At 29.9% G+C, this 21,633-nt stretch overlaps 11 protein-coding genes across 11 annotated transcripts; 7 read left to right on the top strand and 4 right to left on the bottom strand.

Moving 5' to 3' along the window:
• Positions 1-482: 482 nt before the first annotated feature.
• On the top strand, positions 483-2,228 carry BN7_269 (uncharacterized protein; the record flags this gene model as incomplete). Its single annotated transcript, XM_011279082.1, has 1 exon — positions 483-2,228. The coding sequence occupies one exon, from the start codon at positions 483-485 to the stop codon at positions 2,226-2,228; it is 1,746 nt and encodes a 581-aa protein (XP_011277384.1).
• A 213-nt stretch (positions 2,229-2,441) lies between these two features.
• Positions 2,442-4,496, bottom strand: BN7_268 (uncharacterized protein; the record flags this gene model as incomplete). Its single annotated transcript, XM_011279081.1, has 1 exon — positions 2,442-4,496. One exon carries the CDS (start codon positions 4,494-4,496, stop codon positions 2,442-2,444), a length of 2,055 nt encoding a protein of 684 aa, XP_011277383.1.
• A 1,138-nt stretch (positions 4,497-5,634) lies between these two features.
• Positions 5,635-7,608, top strand: BN7_267 (DNA polymerase subunit gamma-1; the record flags this gene model as incomplete). Its single annotated transcript, XM_011279080.1, has 1 exon — positions 5,635-7,608. One exon carries the CDS (start codon positions 5,635-5,637, stop codon positions 7,606-7,608), a length of 1,974 nt encoding a protein of 657 aa, XP_011277382.1.
• A 209-nt stretch (positions 7,609-7,817) lies between these two features.
• Positions 7,818-9,110, top strand: BN7_266 (uncharacterized protein; the record flags this gene model as incomplete). The annotated part of the gene is made up of 1 exon (XM_011279079.1): positions 7,818-9,110. The coding sequence occupies one exon, from the start codon at positions 7,818-7,820 to the stop codon at positions 9,108-9,110; it is 1,293 nt and encodes a 430-aa protein (XP_011277381.1).
• Positions 9,111-9,228: 118 nt separating this feature from the next.
• On the top strand, positions 9,229-9,543 carry BN7_265 (uncharacterized protein; the record flags this gene model as incomplete). The annotated part of the gene is made up of 1 exon (XM_011279078.1): positions 9,229-9,543. The coding sequence occupies one exon, from the start codon at positions 9,229-9,231 to the stop codon at positions 9,541-9,543; it is 315 nt and encodes a 104-aa protein (XP_011277380.1).
• Positions 9,544-10,171: 628 nt separating this feature from the next.
• Positions 10,172-11,911, top strand: BN7_264 (uncharacterized protein; the record flags this gene model as incomplete). The annotated part of the gene is made up of 1 exon (XM_011279077.1): positions 10,172-11,911. The coding sequence occupies one exon, from the start codon at positions 10,172-10,174 to the stop codon at positions 11,909-11,911; it is 1,740 nt and encodes a 579-aa protein (XP_011277379.1).
• Positions 11,912-12,218: 307 nt separating this feature from the next.
• Positions 12,219-13,598, top strand: ERG8 (phosphomevalonate kinase; the record flags this gene model as incomplete). Its single annotated transcript, XM_011279076.1, has 1 exon — positions 12,219-13,598. One exon carries the CDS (start codon positions 12,219-12,221, stop codon positions 13,596-13,598), a length of 1,380 nt encoding a protein of 459 aa, XP_011277378.1.
• A 447-nt stretch (positions 13,599-14,045) lies between these two features.
• AFG3 (AAA family ATPase AFG3) lies at positions 14,046-16,292 on the top strand (the record flags this gene model as incomplete). Its single annotated transcript, XM_011279075.1, has 1 exon — positions 14,046-16,292. One exon carries the CDS (start codon positions 14,046-14,048, stop codon positions 16,290-16,292), a length of 2,247 nt encoding a protein of 748 aa, XP_011277377.1.
• Positions 16,293-16,504: 212 nt separating this feature from the next.
• Positions 16,505-17,455, bottom strand: BIM1 (microtubule-binding protein BIM1; the record flags this gene model as incomplete). The annotated part of the gene is made up of 1 exon (XM_011279074.1): positions 16,505-17,455. The coding sequence occupies one exon, from the start codon at positions 17,453-17,455 to the stop codon at positions 16,505-16,507; it is 951 nt and encodes a 316-aa protein (XP_011277376.1).
• A 260-nt stretch (positions 17,456-17,715) lies between these two features.
• BN7_260 (Acyl-coenzyme A oxidase 3) lies at positions 17,716-19,764 on the bottom strand (the record flags this gene model as incomplete). The annotated part of the gene is made up of 1 exon (XM_011279073.1): positions 17,716-19,764. The coding sequence occupies one exon, from the start codon at positions 19,762-19,764 to the stop codon at positions 17,716-17,718; it is 2,049 nt and encodes a 682-aa protein (XP_011277375.1).
• Positions 19,765-20,127: 363 nt separating this feature from the next.
• Positions 20,128-21,624, bottom strand: BN7_259 (MCT family MFS transporter; the record flags this gene model as incomplete). The annotated part of the gene is made up of 1 exon (XM_011279072.1): positions 20,128-21,624. The coding sequence occupies one exon, from the start codon at positions 21,622-21,624 to the stop codon at positions 20,128-20,130; it is 1,497 nt and encodes a 498-aa protein (XP_011277374.1).
• Between the last annotated feature and the right edge of the window lie 9 nt (positions 21,625-21,633).

Here is a 21,633-nt window from a genome sequence, read left to right as displayed (position 1 = left end):
GACAAGTTAAGACTCCATTGTCGATTCTTTTTGACCTCACACCATGTATAATAATATATTATGAAACTCCATAAAGTATACGCTCGTCCTGATTTATACTAATTCTTTCAATAAGACAATAAGGTGATAAAGTGGGTATCAGATAACTTCACAAGCTGATCTTTGAAACTTAATTTTAGTTCAAACTAAAGATTTTTTTAACCATAAGATTATTCTTAAACTTGTTTGAATGTACATATGAAACGTTTTTGTGAGGTTTTTTAATTTAGTGGGTTTATGAATTGAAATGTATTTTGAGTTGAATTTTGTTGTATATAGCTTATGATCTTTGAGCTCTTTTTTGAGCTATAATTTATGTTTTCTGTCTTTATTCGAGTTGTTATTGAACTGAATATATAAATATCTCATGAGGGATGAAGACTTAGCTTTTCTCTCACTTCAATATGTAGTACTAAATTCTTATAACTTATAACTAATAAATCATGACACTAAACACAATGATTGATACAATTATAACATCACTAAGACCATTTTGGAACAAAATAATTGATACTTTCCATGCTTTATATATTGAAAGAAGTAGTCTTGAAGCATTAGGAATTTGGTTAGGATACCCTAGAGGTCTTGCTGGACCTTATATTCGTCATTCATTTTATAATATAGTTTATAGACCTTTTTGGAGATTGGATAGATTAACATTCCCAATAAGGTATTATTCTGCAATCAAATTGAAATATTTATATGGATGGATTGATAGTACCAAGCCAATGATTGAAATTCCTTTAATAAAGAAAGATGAAACTGGGGATTTTGAAGATTCAAAGATCAATAATATTGATGGATTTGCATCAACTCATAATGGGAGTTCCAGTGACATTATACTTCCCATGGAAGTTTGGGAGATCATTGCACACATTGGTAATATTGATAACTTAATCATGATGAGCATCAATAAATCATTTTTTTATACTTTTGCACCAAAAATCTATGACACATTAAAATTCACCGTTGTTCTAAGTCCATTAACCAAGATGAAACTCACTGATGAAGCTTTCTTAAAGAATGGACCTGATGTTAGCAGAAATAATTATTGTGATTCATATTCAATTTATAAAAGACATCAAGAGGGTCAGAAATTTGATTATGAATCTTTGGATACTTCAATTATTGATCAAGATTATTTCAAAGGTATGGATCCTAAATTTAGATCTAAGCATAGACATCCTAGATTTAAGTTCAAATCTGGGCTTAGAGGTGAAAGATCTAATCAACCTTTTGAAGTGAGGAATTTAAAGAATATTCGATTCATTTTAAAGAATATTTTGCAAAATCCACATTCAATAATGAAGATGTTTATTAAAGAAATTTTGATTGATATATGTGTTTTTGATGGATTTGATAAACTTATGAATATGAAGCAAAGTTCATTAATAAATGGCTCTATAAGTGACCATGAATCATTAGATGAATTGATAGATCAAAAAACTAATCAATTAAATCAACATGTCTCAGTTATGAAACTTAGTTCAAATGAATGCAAACAACTTTATGTTGCACCTTTGGATGATAATTTTGATAGAGTTAGATGGAAAGATCCTCTTGAAGATAAAGCAATCAGATTTAACAAAACTGCCAGAAACATCAAAACTAATTCTTCTCGTGAATCTATTGAATCTGATCTTCGTCACATTTTCCCACAAAACGTTTATTTTAAAGAGTTGTTATGTGTTTATTTACTTTCTGGTCAATTTTATTCACATAGATTAAGAAGAAGATTGAGCAAATTTGAAAACCCAAAGAATTTCTTTAAAGCCAATCCAATAAACCATTGGTGCTATACTCTTGTGGATAATTGTTACAATAGAATAACGAAAGAAACTGATTTGGCAAGATTTTTTAGAATGATTGTTACTGGTCAATCATGTGTTAAGATTCAAAATCGTGAATTTAAAACTGGACTTCAAGTGTATGAACTTTTAAATGATTTGATAAAAACTTTAACTAATGTTAAAACAAATTCCAGTACAGATGATGTAAACTATGATAGATCCTTAAATCACATTGAATCTTCCATTTTGATCTTGGGTATAAACAATGGAGAACCTCAAGTTTCAAAAGAGTTTACCGAAAATGCATCATTTGATCTTGCTGATGAAGTAGATTTTACTAATTGTCTAGCTTTGCATCCTCAAATGATTCTTATAAATAAATCAGCGACAATCACATGAATTAATATAAGTTTATAAATGAATTATAGCTAATTGTAAGTATAAAATAAGTAAGCCCTGAGCCCTTTTGTACTTGACTCAAAATTCGCGACAGCTTTAGAAATGTATAAGCTGGACGTGAGTGGCTTTACAATTTCAATTCAACTACCAGAATATCAATGTCAATTTCATAAAATATTCATTCATTCATTCATTCATGGAATTTCACACAGCTTAATTATTACACACGGTATTACATCCCTTCCATCTTTGAACCCCAAATGAGTATACAAATCTCAAGTCATTATATCGCTTTTCAATAGCCTTGTTTCTACCAATATAGAACCCCAATTTATCTTCCAATTCATAGACAAAATTTGCATCAGGGAACGGTTCTGTAAGCTCCAAATGTCTCAAGTGCGGACATAAAAGCTCAACTCTGTTGGAATAAGGATTTAGTAATAGATATTCTAACTTCTCAATTACGGTGGATTTGAAATTATCAACATGTGTGATTCTAAAGTTGATTAAATTTGGAAGGTCTAAAAGTTCAAGTTTATGGAGATGGAATTTTTCAAGTCTAAGATCAATTAATTTTGGTGCAGTGAAACTTAATTCATTATCCAAACTTTGGAAATAATCTAATGGTTCACCGGTGATTCTAGGTCTTTGAATTGTAAAATGTGTTAATTGTGGGAATGTGCAATTTTTTAATTTGATAGGTTCAAATCCTGATGGTTCAATTTCAAGTTGTTTCAAACTGGGTAAAACCAACCCATCATCATCAAGAGAAATATGATGATCAAGATTAAGATTCCTGATGATAAGACTTTCTAATTGGGGGAATTGTGATTGTGGATGTTTTAAACTTGTCAAAATTGGACATACATTCAAAGTTAAACTCTTCAAACTTGGTGCATTGAATTCTGTCATTTCAAGTGAATGTTTCCTCCAATTCAATTTTACACTTTCAAGTATCGGAGCATTAATGACAATCTCTTGGTTATACCAAACTTGAGTTTGAGGAATGAAATGTCTAGGTTCAGCCATTTCGAAAGTTTTCAAATATTTGAAATCAACAAGACGTAAAACATCAATACAAGATTCCCAAGTCTTCAAATCTGAAGCATATTTCAACCATTCAACATCTTGTGCTTTCAAATTTTCAATATTTTTATTATTCTCAAAATAAAGTTCCATAGATGGGAATCTTTTGAACATCACATTGTTTATAGTTGGTAATTGACCACCAGATATAAGTATAAATTCTTTCACACTATGAGCTCCTACATAATTCATATAAATGTTACCATATGTACAATGAATTTTTATTTTTTCAAGTAAAGGAGCTTCAATCCCTTCCATTACCACTTCACCAAATATTTTGATATTCAATTGATTCAATTTAGGGAAATCACAAAGATCCATTATAACATGATCATTCAATTCAGCAAATTCTGTATCAGTTTTGATAATCAATGACTTTAAACTCTTGAAATATGAATGACGTTTAGTATCAAAAATAACCATACCCACATTTTCTAAAGTTAATGATTCAAGTTTCTGTAAATGAGTGGAATAATTTAAAGATTTTCCAAATGATCCAAAATTAGGTCCTTGATAATTTAAATGTTGCAATTTGTTAAATTTGAAAAAACTCTTCTCATCAGCACTTTTACAATTGATGAAAGTTGCAGTGGTTAATAAAGGTATATCAATAGAGTTTGGATCAATTGTGATATGTGTAAGATAAATATGTTTTAAAGTTTTAAAACATAAATAACTTAATGAACTTTTTTGAATACCTTGTTCACCAATAGCTTTATTAATTAATCCAAAAACTTTTTTATTATGTTTTGAATATAATGGTGATATCACTTCATTCTGGAAATTCATACATATATGGAAATTATGCCACACAGTTACTGCTTTAGGTGATGCATTGGTCATATAAACAAAATTCATAAATGATTCAAAATCATACAAGAGTTCATAAATTTCAAAAAGTGCAATGTTGACTCGTTTTCTTCTTATTAGATGTTTCATCCTATTGACACTAGAGCCATGAATATTTATAAAGTGGCAATACTTAGCTAATAATTGACGTTCACGTGGAGTCAAGTCCATAACATTTGGAATCTTCTCATCATCGGTATGTATTGATATGATAGTTTTTAAATATCCCCTGATTGGGGGAATTTGATATAAGTTATGGATATCTTCTGGAGTTAGATAACGTAGGATATTTGTGAATATCTCTTTTGGAAAATCTGTTAAGTTCATATGCATAGTTTTAATTAAATGAGTTTAGTTAATTAGCTAGTTCTTTGTGATAATGATAGAACTATTATATAGGAATTAAAACAAAACTAGCTAATGTCAAGAAAAGTTTTAGAAGAAATACGCTTCTTATAGTCAAAAAATGATTTCAATCATAGGATCCTTAGTTTTCTGTCTGTTTCTAGTTTCCTGTCTGATCCATGAGTGGAAACTAGTTAGAGCTCATTCATGAGAGCTTTCCTAAACAATTGATGATCAGAGCCCTTAAATTATCTCTGCAACTAGTCATCTTTACCAAGGATATATTAAAGATAGTAGCGATGTACTTCCTGAATATTCAAGTCGAGTTTAACCGTATCTAATGAATGGGATCATATCTATATCTGATCGAATCTGAGATCCATTTAAAGTTCAAACGTTCATCTGCAAGGGACCCTGGGGACAATCATAAGCAGGTTCCTGCCTATCTCCGCCTAATTTTCTAGGCAGGGATCTCAAATCTTTCAGTATTGGGAAGACTTTGTAAAACATTAAAACTTGAGATATCTCAACAACCATTCGTCCAATTTCAACAAGAATTTGTAAAAAGGTTCTAGTTGCTATAATAACAGTAATGATCCTGTTAACTGCTTCAAAATATAGCTCAAGGCTTCAAAATGGCTGGTTTTTGCAAATTTTGATGATTTACAAATATTAGTGTTTCAGCAATTTTTATAGTTAAAATCGCGGATCTTTGGCCGAGTGGTTTAAGGCGTTCGACTCAAGATCGAATATCGCAAGATGCAGGAGTTCGAATCTCCTAGGATCCATTATTTTTACATTTTTGAGTAAATTTTTTTTTGTCCTTTTAAATCCTTTGAAAGTATATTTTAAAGATATAGATACGTATTGTGATCATTATAATGTTTTGATTATGTCTTGACTACCAAAATAACTCAAATTTGGTGGTTTATAATGTGTGCCGGTACAACATATAATATTAATTGATGTCTCCGAAAAAAAAGACCTGTCACAAATTTTAATGTTTCACAACAATTCGAAGATAAAACAGCTCAAACTTATGACATGGAATTCATTTTTTGTGGAACTCCAATAAATTTCAATTAGGTCAATTGAGATCTAAAACTCCTAAATCATCAACTGGATTATGAGTCTCAGGTTTTCCAGATTGGTTTCAACTGCTTCAAAAGGACTTGAAAAACAGAAAATCATAATCAATGAAAACAACATTACAACTTATGTTCATGAAGTAGCTAAAAGAAAAGCTCAACCATATTTCAACAAAGCAAATGAATTCTCCAAGGCTAAACTACCTACTCCACCTACTAAATGGGAATTTCAATCAGGTTGGTATAAATATGAACCAGGTAAACCACCAATTAAAGTCCCCTTCCCAGAAGAAGATGCTATTTCATTTGATGGTGAAGTTTTATACAAGATTTCTCGTTATCCAACATTGGCTACTGCTGTTTCTTCAAAAGCTTGGTATGGATGGGTTTCACCTTATTTAGTTGGTGAAGAATTGAAACCAACTACTTTAATCCCATTAAATCCTGAGAATAAAGATAAAGTGATTATTGGTCATTATAATCATTTTGATAGAGTTATGGTTAAAGATGATTATGAAGAGATGTTGTTTAAAAACTCTAAATCTTGTCATATTGACATTGTTGGATTACATTACTTTTGTAACACAAAGATTGGTAAGAAAACCCCCAGTACATTGGATATAATTCGTGGTCCATTATTTTATAAAAACAATTCCAAATCATTAATGGGTAAAGATAATAATAGATTTCATATGCTTTCAAAACTTTATACCAATGTCACAAGAAAAAAGTTAGATAAAGAAATTAGAGATTTATTTGGAAATACTGGGAAGGAAGAAGTTGTGAAACATTTCCAAAATGCAATGAGTTATTGTGCTAAAGATGTGGAAGCTACACATCGAGTATTTTCAAATCTTTGGAAAAAATGTTTACCAAATCCACATTTCCACAAGTATCTTTTAGGTATTAAACTGCTAGGTAACCATAAAATGATTGTAAATAAATCTAAATGGGATGATTACAATAAATTAAATGACGATAAAAGTCGAAAACTACTGGAAGATATTAATAATAGGGTGTTAACCATTGGAAAGGAAAACGGTTTCGCCAATTTAACATTAGATTCACCTGAAATTGTGAGTTTATTAGGAATCAAATTTTTAGGGAAATATCCACTTGAAAGTTATCATTTGAAGAATGGTACAAGAAACCGAAATCTTACTTATACAGTTGAACTTGATGACTCAATTCTCAAAGATTATCCACTGGTAAAATCAAGTTCAATAACTTTAAAATCACATGATTTATTCATAAGAGATTGTGAATCTCATCGCAAACAATATCAAACAGATTATAGAGATCTTTGGATTAATGGTATTCTCACGGTTAAACCCGAATATCAAAATATAATTGATGATTATTCAAATTTAACCTCATGGGAATTTAACAAATGTCATGATGCTTTCTTAATTCATCAAAACTCTCAACTAAAAGATCTTTCAATTTTTCTTCCATGGATTATACCTTCAGTTTTTGAAAATTCTGACCCAGTGGCCCAAGCATCTCATAAACTAATTTTAGAAAACTTTATTGATATTGGTAAAGGGATTGAAGATCAATTAGTTGCACCTGAAGGTTATAAATTCATTTCTTTGAGGATTGATCATGATCTTATTAAATCTTTAATCATGAAACAAGAAAATCTTCAAAATGTTAGTCCTTACATAATTAGAGATGGTTTAAAATCTTGTAAAGTTGGTTATATACATAGGTTATTGATTCATATTGATAATTTGTTTGAAAAACAAGGAATCAAAGAATATCAATTGATGTCAACTTTCAAAGATCGTTTCATAATTTTGGTCAAAGAAGATGAACAAGTAAAAGCTGAGAATATATTGAAACAAGTTGATGAACTAATTAAATTTGAATTTGGTTCAAATTTCAATAATGAAAAAAAAGTTATTGTGATGATTCAGGATGAAGACGTACTACATACAAAGACAATTTCTGAATTTGATATGTATAAAGATTTGAAATCAATAGATCCTGAGCAAAGAAAACTATACTAGTTATATAGTATATGAATTGAGATGTATTTTGAGTTGAATTTTGTGGTGTATATATAGTTTATGATTTGAGTTCTTTTTTTGAGATATAATTCACGTTTTCTGTCCAATTATGAGTTGTTATTGAGCCCTTCATATATAAATACTTCTTGGGTGGATGAAGACTTAACTTTTCTCTCACTCCAATATGTAGCACTAATAACTAATAAATCATGTCACTAAACATAATGATTAATACTAGTATAACAGCAGTAACATCATTTTTGAACAAATTTATTGATACTTATCGTGCTTTATATATTGGAAGAGATATTTTTGAAGCATTAGCAATTTGGTTTGGTCATCATAGAGGTCTTGATAGATATGATATTCGTCAATCATATTATAATGCACTTTATAGACCTCTTTGGAGATTGGATACATTAACATTTCCAATAAGGTATTATTTAGCTAGATGGAAATCATTAAATGAATGGATTGATTATTCCAAGTCAATTACTAAACCTTTCTCAATAAAGAAAGATGAAGATGAGGGTTTTGAAGATTCAAAGATCAATATTGACTTAAATCATGATGGGGATGCTAATGGCATTATATTTCCAATGGAAGTTTGGGAAATCATTGCAAATATTGGTAAACTTAATAATTCAATCTTGATGAGCATCAATATATCATTCTTCTATACATTTGCACCAAAAATTTACGATACATTAAAATTGACTATTGTTTTGACCCCATTAACCAAGATGAAACTTACTGATGAATCTTTCTTGAAAAATGGACCTGATATTGCTAATAATAGATATAATGATTCATATTCAATTTATGAAAGACATGAAGAAAGTAGAAGCTTTGATTATGAATCTTTGGATACCTCAATTGATGATCAAGATTATTTTAAAGGAGTTGATCCTAAAGATAGATATAAGCATAAACATCCTAGATTTAAGTTCAAATCTGGGCTTAGAGGTGAAAGATCTAATCAACCTTTTGAAGTGAGGAATTTAAAGAATATTCGATTCATTTTAAAGAATATTTTGCAAAATCCACATTCAATAATGAAGATGTTTATTAAAGAAATCATGGTTGATGTATGTGTGTTTGATGGGTTTAATGAGCTTATGACCATGAAGCGAAGCTCATTAATAAATGGATCAACCAGTGGTGTAGAATCATTAGAGAAATTGATTGATCAAGAAATAGAAAAGAAGGAACATGTTTCAGTTATGAAAGTCAATCCAATCGATCATGAATCTAATTGGCGTCTTTATGTTGCACCTTTAGATGATAATTTTGATAGAGTTAGATGGAAAGATTCTTTGATAGACAAAGCTACAAGATTTTTCAAAATTGCCAAAAGTATCAAAACCAATTGTACTCATGATTCTATTGAAACTGACCTTTACGACCTATTCCCACATACCGTTTATTTTAAGGAATTGTTGAGTGTTTATCTACTTTCTTTGTCAACTTTATTCAAATATATTAAGAAGACGATTGAGTAAATTTAAGCACCAAGAGAATTTTCAAAAGGCTAATCCAATATCCCATTGGTTTCATTCTATTATGACTAATTGTTTTGATGGAAAAACAAAGCAACTTGATCTAGTAAGTTATTTTAGAATGATTGTTACTGGTCAATCGTGTGTTAAGATTCAAAATCGTGAATTTAAAACTAAACTTCAAGTTTATGGAATTTTGAATGATTTATTTGAAGCTTTAACCATCAAGTCGAATGATGATTATATTGATCATATCCAATCATCAATTTTGGTCTTAGGATTTGATGATGGTAAACCTCAAGCTTCAAAAAAGTTTACCGAAAATGCTTCTATGAATGGTGATCCTTCAGATTTTACTAGTTTACTCACTTTGAATCCTCAATTGATTCTTATAAATAAATCAGCGACAGCGATAATCAATTATTTACGAGGTTAAAAAGATAAGAGTTGGTAGTGCTTGATATTCAATTGTACACGTAGGCGTCAAGTTATCGTTTAAGCAAAATAATTACAAAATCAATATCTCTTACTCTTTATTTATGGTATTCAATTATATGTTATATTGAATTGTAAGCAATATATGTAGTTACAAGTCTCAAGTATCTCACTTGAGCAAGTATTTCAACAATTGATGAATTATTTTCAGAATGTATATGATTAATTGATGAAGTATGTAGCCAAGGATATGAAGCACTGTGTGGTACAGAAGATGATTCCATTTAGTGTAGAGTGGTTACTCAAACTCACAAGAGTACATCTCAAGTTTTTGGAACTTAATTTGAGCTCATTTTGAAAGACTATTATCCATAAAAGTTTGTTTATAAATTTGTAATCGAAAATATGAAGTGTTTTTGTGAGGTTCTTTGTAGAGTATTTTCGAATTGAGATGTATTTTGAGTTGAATAATGTGGTGTATAGCTTATGATCTGAGCTCTTTTTTGAGCTATACTTTATGTTTTCTGTCTCTTTGAGTTGGTTTTGAACTTGATATATAAATACCTCTTGAATAGACGAAAATCATATTTCCTTCCACTTCAATGTGTAGTACTAAGAACTAATACAACATGACACTAAACACAATGATTAGTACTATTATAGCAACAATAACATCATTTTTGAACAAAATCCTCGAAACTTCTCATATCTTATTTATTGAAAGAGATATTCTTGAAGCATTAGGAATTTGGACAAGTTATCCTAGAGGTATTGGTGGAATTTATATTCGTCATTCATATTATAATACAGTTTATAGACCTTTCTGGAGTTTGGATAGATTAACATTCCCAATAAGGTATTATTTATCTAGCAAATTAAATTGTTTATATGAATGGATTGATAGCATCAAAACAATGATTGTAACTAATTCTCCAATAAAGAAAGACGAAACTAGGGATTTTGAAGATTCAAAGATCAATATTCATAAGTCTGCTTCAGATCATAATGGGACTGATAATGACATCATGTTTCCAATGGAAATTTGGGAAGTCATTGCACATATTGGTAACATTGATAATTTAATCATGATGAGCATCAACAGATCATTTTTATATACATTTGCACCAAAAATCTATGATACTTTGAAATTAACAATTGTCTTGAGTCCATTAACCAAGATGAAACTCACTGATGAATGTTTCTTAAAGAAAGGACCTGATACTATTAGGGATAAGCATTATGATTCTTATTCAATTTATAAAAGACATCAAGAGAGTCAGAAATTTGATTATGAATTTTTAGATACTTCAATAATAACTGATCAAGATTTTTTTGAAGAAATACATCTTGATGCAATTAAAAGACATAAACATTTTGGATTATTCAAGTCCGAAGATAGAGGTGAAAGATCTAACCATCCGTTTGAAATAAGAAGTTTGAAGAATATTCAATTCATTCTAAAGAATATTTTGCAAAATCCAAATTCAATAATGAAGAAATTCATTAAAGAAATCTTGCTTGATATATGTGTGTTTGATGGGTTTGATAAGCTTATGACTTTTGAACAAAATTCATTGGTGAATGGATCAACTAGAGGTCAAGAATCATTAGATGAATTGATTGATCAACAAATAGAAAAAAACGAACTTGTTTCAGTTATGACAGATCAAAATGAATACCTTCATGTTACACCTTTGGATGATAACTTTGATAGGGTAAGGTGGAAAGACCCTCTTGAAGATAAAGCACCAAGGTTTGGTAGAGTTTTGAATAATATCCAAACCAAATTTACCCGTGAATCTATTATATCTGATATTTACCATATATTCCCACAGAATGTTTATTTTAAAGAATTGTTGAGTGTTTATTTACTCTCTGATCAAAGCTATTCAAATATATTAAGAAGAAGATTGAGTAAATTTAAAAATTCAATGGATTTCCAAAATGCTAATCCAGTAATACATTGGTTTCGAACTCTTGTTGATAATTGTTCTGATAGGATAACGAATGAATTTGATGTGGCAGGCTGTTTCAAAATGATCGTTACTGGTCAATCCTGTGTTAAAATCACAAACCGTGAATTTAAAACTGAACTTCAAGTTAATGAGATTCTAAATGATTTGATTAAGATCTTAACCAACGTTGAACCCATTAATATTGAAGATGATGATGCAAATACTGGATTGAATCATATTGAAACATCAATTTTAATCTTGGGAATAAATGATGGGAAACCTCAAGTTTCAAAAGAGTTTACCTTAAATGCGTCTATGAATGAAGATCCTTCAGATCCTAGTTGTTTACTTCCTTTGGAACCTGAATTAATTCTTATAAATAAACCAGCGACAATAAACAATTTACAAGTTTGATAACTTTGATCTTTTTGCAATCTTTTTTATATTATATATGTTGCATTGTGAGAACCACATCACTTAATATACTACTTGTATATAGATTAACCTTTGACTTCCCAAAGCGGTAACTACAAACATCATACATTAGCATTGTACTTTCATGCGTCGCTTACCGAAGATTAATTTGTAGATTATTCAACATCTTAAAATTGACAGAATTTTCTATTTTTTTCCCTGAAATCATCAACTAAGAAATCAGATCAAAAATATAACCATTCAATTTCCCATCAAATCATAGAATATTCAACTGAATTTGGAAGAAATGAGTGACAGTTACAAGGCTTTCAGTGCACCGGGGAAAGCGCTCATCGCAGGTGGTTATCTCGTCTTGGACAGGGCTTATAACTCGTATGTCGTCGCGTTGTCTTCAAGAATGCATGCTGTTATCAAAGGTAAAAGTTCATCAGATTTACAAACCACAATTGTTAAGATATCAAGTCCACAATTTGCTAACGGTGAATGGGAATATGAATTGAAATCAGATGGTGAACAAAAATTTCATGCTTTAGAGATTAATGGTAAAAAAAATCCATTTGCTGAATCTGCAGTTTCCACTGTTTTAGCTTTTGTTAATCCATCAATTCATTCACATTTAAATATTACAATTTTTTCAGATTCTGGATATCATTCACAAGATGAGACTATACAGAAACAATCAGGCTCTAAGAAATATTCATATCATCAAAAGGAACTTACACAAGTTCCTAAAACTGGGTTAGGTTCATCCGCTGGACTGGTTACTGTATTAACAACAGCTATTTATTCATATTATAACACTGATTTCGATGTCAAATCCAAAACTCAATTACAATTGATTCATAATATTGCACAAGTGGCTCATTGTCAAGCTCAGGGGAAAGTTGGTTCTGGTTTTGATGTTGCAGCTGCAACTTTTGGTTCAATTGTTTATAAAAGATTTGATCCTTCATTAATTAATAATTTAAAACCACAATCAGATATTACCAAATCCCAGCATCATGAACAATTAGTAAAACTTGTTAAATTCCATGATTGGGATATAAAGAATGATAAAGTTGCCTTACCAAAAGGTATTAAATTAATAATGGGGGATATTAAAGGTGGTTCAAACACACCAAAATTAGTTTCAAAAGTTCTTCAATGGAGACAATCAGATCCTGAAAGTGCTCAAGTGTATCATGAATTAGATTCATCAAATATGAAATATGTTGAATCCTTGGATAAATTAAATAAATTTAGTGAAACAAATCCTGATGAATATGAAAATTTAATAAATTTCATAATTAATAACAATACAACAGAAATATTAAATGATCAATCAACACCAAACTTAGAACCAATCAAAGAACTCATCAATGCTACAAATATAATCCGTTCAAATTTTAGATCAATTACATCAAGATCAGGTGCAGAAATTGAACCAGAACCTCAAACAAAATTATTAGATGAATGTTCTCAAATCAAAGGTGTGATATCCGGTGTTGTTCCAGGTGCAGGTGGTTATGATGCTATTAGTTTATTAGTGGCAGAAGAATCTATTGATAATTTGATTGGATCTACTAAAACAAATCCAATTTTCCAAAATGTTTCATGGTTAGATCTTCATGAACAATCTGATGGGATTCAACAAGAACCTGTGGAGAATTACATAGAGCTATTATAGAGAAAACACATCATATAGATCAGAATGAGCTAATAAAATTGCATCCTTTACATACAAAAATATGAAGATAATTTGTAGTTTTTGTTAAATCTTTATGCTCTTTATCATCCGGGTAATATTTTCGCGAATTTTTCCAATACCCGCACTTTTTCTCGGGAGTTTGAAAGCGTCAAAATAAGATTATAAAGGAAACTTGATTCTAGAGTTCAAAAAGATATCGAATTGATTTGTTTCATTCTTTTTATTTGCTTTTTGAGGTAATTGCTGGTTATTATTGGTATTGTTTTTTTGCTCCTGGAATACTACTTTTTAAGTGCTTGAAATTGCTGAAATTTTTGGTGGGCTTTGAAATCTAGTGGAGAGAGATCTATCAAAAGATTGCCACTACAAAGAATTTGGAAATCAAGATATTAGAAGGACGAAAAGGGACAAATAAATTAACAAAAAATGAATATTCTAAGGCCTCGAGTAGGTCTGATGATGCAAAGAAGTGCATTATCTTCAAAATTCACTCAAAATTTAAGAAATTCATCCATATTAAAGAATCAATTCATTCAAAGATCAATAGGACAAAATGTTCGTTTATTTTCAAATCAATCACCTTTATTATTCAAGAGTACTAGATATCAATTAAATGGTAAAGATGGTAAAGAAAATAGAGATGATAAGAACAAGAACAAAAAAGATGGGAAAGATTATCAAACCGTTGGTGAATATATTAAATCAAAAGAATTTCAAAGAAGTTTATATTTAACTTTAGGTTTCACATTATTATTTTATATTATAACACCAGGTGATAGAAGTGGTTCTAATGTCTTAACATTCCAAGAATTCAAATCTAAATATTTAGAAAAAGGTCTTGTGGAAAAAATTTATGTTATTAATAAATCATTAGTCGAAGCTGATTTAAGACCTGAATCTGGTGTCAATTCATTTGGTGGTAAACCAAATGTTGCCTTTACAATTGGTTCAGTTGATGTTTTCGAAGAACAATTGGATGAAATTCAAGATCGTTTAAAAATTACACCAAATGAAAGAATTCCTGTTGCTTATATTGAAAAAGCTTCAATTTTCAATTATATCTTACCATTCTTACCAACTTTCCTATTATTAGGTGGTTTATACTATTTAACTAAAAGAGCAAGTCCAGGTGGTTCTGGAGGTGCCGGTGGTGGTATGGGTGGTATTTTTAACGTTGGTAAAAGTAAAGCAAAATTATTTAATCAAGAAACTGATATAAAGACAAAATTTAAAGATGTTGCAGGTTGTGATGAAGCCAAAGAGGAAATTATGGAATTTGTTGAATTTTTGAAAAATCCACAAAAATATGAAAAATTAGGTGCAAAAATTCCAAGAGGTGCAATTTTATCAGGTCCTCCAGGTACAGGTAAAACACTTTTAGCAAAAGCTACAGCAGGTGAAGCTGGTGTTCCATTTTTATCAGTTTCAGGTTCAGAATTTGTTGAAATGTTTGTTGGTGTTGGTGCTTCAAGAGTTCGTGATTTATTTAAAAATGCACGTAAAATGGCACCAGCAATTATTTTTGTTGATGAAATTGATGCAATTGGTAAAGAAAGAGGTAAAGGTGGTAGTATGGGTGGTAATGATGAAAGAGAAGCTACTTTAAATCAATTATTAGTTGAAATGGATGGGTTTGAAACTTCAGATCATGTTGTTGTCTTAGCTGGTACTAATAGACCAGATGTTTTAGATCCAGCTTTATTAAGACCTGGTAGATTTGATAGACATGTTTCAATTGATAGACCAGATATTGAAGGTAGAAAATCAATTTATAGAGTTCATTTGAAAAAATTAACTTTAAAAATCAATAAAGATGGATTTATTGAAGAAGAAAATGATTTCTTAAGTGGTAGATTAGCTGCTTTAACTCCAGGATTTTCAGGTGCTGATATTGCTAATGCATGTAATGAAGCTGCTTTAATTGCAGCTAGATATGGTGATCAATTTGTTGAATTGAAACATTTTGAACAAGCTATTGAGAGAGTTATTGCAGGTTTAGAAAAAAAATCAAGAGTTTTATCAAAAGAAGAGAAAACAGTTGTTGCATATCATGAAGCTGGTCATGCAATTTGTGGTTGGTATTTAGAATTTGCAGATCCATTATTAAAAGTTTCAATTATTCCAAGAGGTCAAGGTGCTTTAGGTTATGCCCAATATTTACCACCAGATCAATATTTATTATCAACTGATCAATTTAATGATCGTATGACTATGGCATTAGGTGGTCGTGTTTCCGAAGAATTACATTTTAAATCTGTTACATCAGGTGCACATGATGATTTTAAAAAAGTTACAAATATTGCAGAAAGTATGGTTAAAAAATTAGGTATGTCACCAAAAATTGGATATTTAGCATTTAATCAAGATGAAGAAGGTGGTTTCCAAGTTCAAAAACCATTTAGTGAAAAAACTTCACAAATTATTGATTTAGAAGTTAAAAGAATTGTGGAAGAATGTCATAAAAGATGTAAAGATTTATTAATTGAAAAATCTGTTGAAGTGGAAAAAGTTGCTAATTTATTATTAGAAAAAGAAGTTTTAACAAGAGATGATATGATTAGATTATTAGGTCCAAGAGCATATAAAGAAAATGCAGATTTTGAAAAATATTTAGGTGGTGAAAAAAGTGCACCACCTCCACCACCAGAAGAAACTGGTCCAACACCAGCATAAATTATGACCATGAACCATGATGAAATCAAAAATAAAAAAAACAAAAAAATTAATCACTTAATATGTCCCCCCAAAATCTTGTATATAGGATATAATTTATTACGATATATTTGAAATGAATAGAAATTTCTGTAAAAAAAAAATAAGCTGAATGTGTATTATAGCACCATCAAATAACTCCCAAAATAAATCCCTCCTTTTTTTGCTGTTGATCAAAATGTTTCTTCTTCAATATTCATAGGATCTGTATCAACAGGTAATTGATCAATTTCAAGATCACCATTAGGTAATTGAAATCCTTCTTCAGTATTATATAAAATTTCTTGAATTTTCAATAAAGTTTCTTTTAAACTTGGATGTTGTTCAATTGGTGCATCACCAATAAAATCACTTGTATTTTCAGTTAAAATTTCAATTTCTCTTAATTTATTGAAATAAAAATTTCTTTCACTTTCTAATGAATCTGCAAGCATTGATGCTTCATTTAATGCTAATTCAGTATCTGATAATTTAGTTTTTGTTATAGTTAATTCATTTTGTAATTCTGTATTTATAGCATTTGAAGACGAGGAAGAACCATTACCATTCAAAGATGATATCCTAGAAGGTGGTTTAGATCCAAAACTTGTATTTCTTGAACCTGTTCTTGGTGGAGGTCTATTTGATCCAATTATAGTTGAACCAGTTGATGAATTTGACACAGTACGGCGGTTAAGAGTTGAAGGACCAGTTGAAGAAGCTCTTGAAGACCTCGTACTAGCACCAGAAGGACCACCTGCACCAGCAGCACCAGCAGGAGGCATATATTTTCTTCTTGAATTAGGATCATAATCCGATTCATCTTTATTATCTTGCCAAAACTTCTCTACCCATTGAACAAATTCTAAATTATCTTGAAATCTACATTTGATCAATCTTTCCACGGGCACTGTCTTATTGATCTTATGTTTCAGGAAATTGTTTTGTAATACTTTGAAATTGGCCAAATATTCATACTCTTTAGACGCGTCAAATTTGACTTTTGCCATTGGAACATCCAGATAAATCGAATCAAATAATTGACAATAAGCAGCGCCTGATCCCAATTGTTCAATCTTGGTGTAGTTCAATTCCAAAGTGGTGTTGATCCACTGCAATAGCTCTGTACGTGATTTCCCTGACATATTTCCTTAATATCCTTCTAACTTCTTCTTCAATCGATCTTTTTGATGGTTTTCCTTTTCCTTCTTTTTTGGCGTTCAAAGTGTTTTAAATTTTTTGTTGATGTTTTGAAAAGTAAACAAAAAAAAGTGTGTGTTTACCGGGGGAATTTGTATTACGTAATCAGTATAAAGTATCAAATTTGAATTTATTTAAAGCTATAAAAGTCATAGAAAAGTCAAGAAGAATGTATAATAAGTTGTTGAGAGGTTGGTGTGTGTAGCTATTCTTCCTCCTCCTCATCAACTTCTTCATTATCACTAGGTTTCATATCTCTTTGGAAAAAAGGTTTCATGATAGAATCATAATAATGAGGTTTCAAATCAGAATTATTATCATTAACATGTTTGAAATAAGATTCATAAATATCACCATTTCTTTTCCCAATTTGAGAATCAATTACAAAATCTGATAAATTGAAAGCATCAGTTAATCCAATAATATCAGGTCTTAATAATTCATTAATTTCATCAATTTTATAATTTAAATTTTCCAAAAAATCTGAACCTTTAACTATATTGAATGAATAAAATTGTGAAATGTTTTCTGATGTAATGGAAAGAGAATATAATTGTAATAATAATGACAGAACTGGTTTTAAATTCTTTGGTGCTTCCAAAATTCTTTCATAAAATGATTTCAAAAGGATTAATTTTGTATGAACTTTAGCAATAATAAATCTATATGATGAGATTTTTTCAAATGCTAATTCAACATCACCATTAAATTCTTTAACAAAATTTTTAAATTTATTTGTTGATTTAACAATTAAACTCTTAGAAACAAATTCCCAAGCTTTAATTATTTTTTCAATATATTCTAAATCTTGAGATTTTAATTCAAATTCATTTGAAATATCTGTGGTTTCTAAATATTTTGTATATTTCCCCACAATTTTCTTCTTTTCAACACTTAGATAATTTTGAATTAAAGCTCTACCACAACTCATTGATAAAACATTATTATCACCTTCCCAAGTACATTGAACAACCCAATCATTATAACCTCTTGCAAAAGCATTATAATCTGAATAACCATGACCACCACAACTTTGTCTTGTTTCATCAATAATATGAGCAGTTTCCCAAGTACAAAATGCCTTTAATCCAGCTGAAAGACCAAAAAGATCTTTTAAATTTGGAATCACATGTTTTAAATTTTCACCACTTTCAACAAGTTTATTAGCTTCATCTTGAAATTTTGAAATAACTAAAGCAGCTGAATTCATTGCATAAACACTAGCTAATAATGGGAATAATCTTCTTCTATGATGTGTATAATCAATGATTTTTTTCTCTTTCCCTTCAGAATCTTTACCAAATTGTCTTCTTGTTGATGCATATCTTAATGCAATTGTTAAAAATTTCTTACCAGTGTTATAAGAATCAACAACCATTGAGACTCTACCAACAACTAATGCAGTATAACCTAATTGTTGGAATTGAGGTAATGTAACTTTACCATCATTATCAACTTTAGCATATTTATCCAACATATTGAATTTAGGGATTTTAACATTTGTGAATTGAATCCAACCATTATCAATACCATCTCTACCCATTTTTTTACCAATATCACCAACTGAAACACCTGGTAATAATTCATGTTGAGAATTTCTTAATTGAACAATGAAATTCTTAACACCATAATCCTTTCCCTGGGAGATTAATCTAGCATAAACAACAGCATGAGTAGCTGAATGAGCAGCGCCACCAATCCACCATTTTGTAGCACTTAATGAAGGTGTATGGATGATAAAAGTTTCATCTTGTGGATCATAAGTTGCAGTTGTTTGTAAAGCTGCAACATTAGAACCATGAGCTAATTCAGTCATTGCAAAACATCCATAAAAATTTGATAATGAAAAAGCACCTTTCTTGATCCAAAATTCAAATTGTTTTGAAGAACCAAGAGCTCTTAGAGTACCAATGAATAACCCATAATGAACACCAATTCTTGTAGCAACATCCGGATCAATAAGTGAAAGAATTCTAATTCTATTACGTAGTTCAACTTCATCAGAGTTTTGGAAATAACCAGCTAATTTCACAATTTTTTTGAAAGCTAATTCTCTTTTGGCTTTTAAATCTAAATGTGAAGATTTAATTTTAAAAATTGGATCTCTTTCTAATTGAAGTGACATTGATTCATAAATTTTAGTATTTTCCTCTCCATCATCTAAATAATGAATCAAATCCTGGACGTTAAAAGAGGTTCCAGCCCTCTCAATGGCCCTTTCCTGGATCAACCTATCTGACTCCTGTGCACTCATTTCCCAGTGATTCCCAGCCTATTTCCAATTGAGATCCAACTTTTTTGTTGATGTTTTGGATTTGAAATTAAAGGATTTTCCTTTTCTTTTATAAACAAATTGGCTGCCGTCGGATTTGTGCAATTGGGGACCGTCGGATTTGTGCAGGGCCCATTAAAGCCGAGGTTCCAAAAACATTAATAAACTATGGGGAAATTCCACAAAATATGCTACAAGTCCTTTAATTTTAAAATTATTCATTAGTTATTAAAATATTTGTGATCTCTGCTTGATTTAGAGCATGTTCCTCGAAAGTCCAAGAGAAATCACCCGTTTAAAAGTCATAAAAGTCATAAGTGTATAAGTAATTGATTTGATACTCATTCAAAATTTTGTTAGAACTTTCCATCCAACACAATAAAATCTTGAAATACCATAACAAATTGATCCTAAAAATGCAGAAATTGAAGCATACACAATAAACCAATTATAGTTATCAATTGATTTATCACCAATTATAGCACCACCAATTGGAACTCCAAATAATGTACCAAATGCAATAATAAAATACATTGTACTATATTTTTTTCCAAATTCTTCAGTTTTGGAAATTTGTCCAATACAAACTGGTACTAATGAAAAAATTGAACCTGAAAAAATCCCATAAATAATTGCATATGCATATAAAACTGATAAACTTGATCCAAATGGCATCCATATTGTTAAATTAACTACTCCAGTCATGGCAATTGTGAAAATTATAACATTATATCTCCCCAATTTATCTGCTAAATAACCTGAAATGAATCTACCTGGGATAGTACCTGCATTAATAACTGTAACAAGTGAATAAGTATCATTAGTTGTAAAACCTTTTTGTAAAACATAAGATGCAAAAAATGTTAATAACGAAACTGTGGAAATTTCTGCAAATAATGCACCAAGTGAATTAAATAAAAATTTTGGTTCTTTAAAAGATTTATAATCAAATGATGATAAATATGTGATTGTTTTATGTTTCCATGATTCCATTTCATGAGATTTAGAATTATTAATTCTTTCCTTGCATAATATGATTGGGAAAATTAGACAAAACCCACAAATTAATGCAAAAACTCTCATTGACCATTCATAACCAATCTTAGGAAACAATTCTCTAAGTAAAATTGGGAAAATAACACCACCAAAAGAACCACCTAATGTTGCAATTGAAGAAAACATGGCTCTTTTCTTAAGGAAGTAATGTGAAACCACTGAAACTAAAGGTGACATTAATAATCCATTCCCTAATGCAGTTAATAAACTGAATGAACAAATAAAATGCCAAACTTGGGTTGATGAAGCAGTTGCAACTAATCCAGAACAAACCAAAATAGAACCAATAACAATTGGGAACTTGGCACCATTTCTATCAAAATAAGTACCTGAAAAAATACATGTTGTATAAGTTATAAATGAAAAAATTGAAAAAATCCAACCAACAATTGATGAATCCACTGAAGATAATTGATGTTCATTAACATAAGATTCAATAACACCCAAGATATTAAATATACCAAAACATGGTATAAGACCCATAAATGATCCAAATACAACAAGATAAGCTTTTAGTCCACCATCTGGGAAATCTTCAACATTATCTAAATACATTGTATTTTCACTATGTTTTTTATCTGTGGTTTCATCTTCACCAATGAATGTAAGTATTGATTCATTATCATGAGTTGTGAAATCATCTAGCTTGTTAGACTTTGGCTCTTGTGGATTAGATTGTGATTCAAGATCAAAATTTGAATCTAATAATTGTGATGTACTAACAACTGTAGCTGAAGAATCAAAAGATATCAAGTTTGGACGTTGAGGAGGGTTTAATTGATCCATTTTGTAACA

Source organism: Wickerhamomyces ciferrii, contig 00005 (assembly GCF_000313485.1).
Source record: "Wickerhamomyces ciferrii WGS project CAIF00000000 data, strain NRRL Y-1031 F-60-10, contig 00005, whole genome shotgun sequence".
NCBI classification, from domain to species: Eukaryota; Fungi; Ascomycota; class Saccharomycetes; order Phaffomycetales; family Wickerhamomycetaceae; genus Hansenula; species Hansenula ciferrii.
Note: the sequence above shows the minus strand (reverse complement) of the source record. Positions and strands in the feature narration are given on the sequence as shown.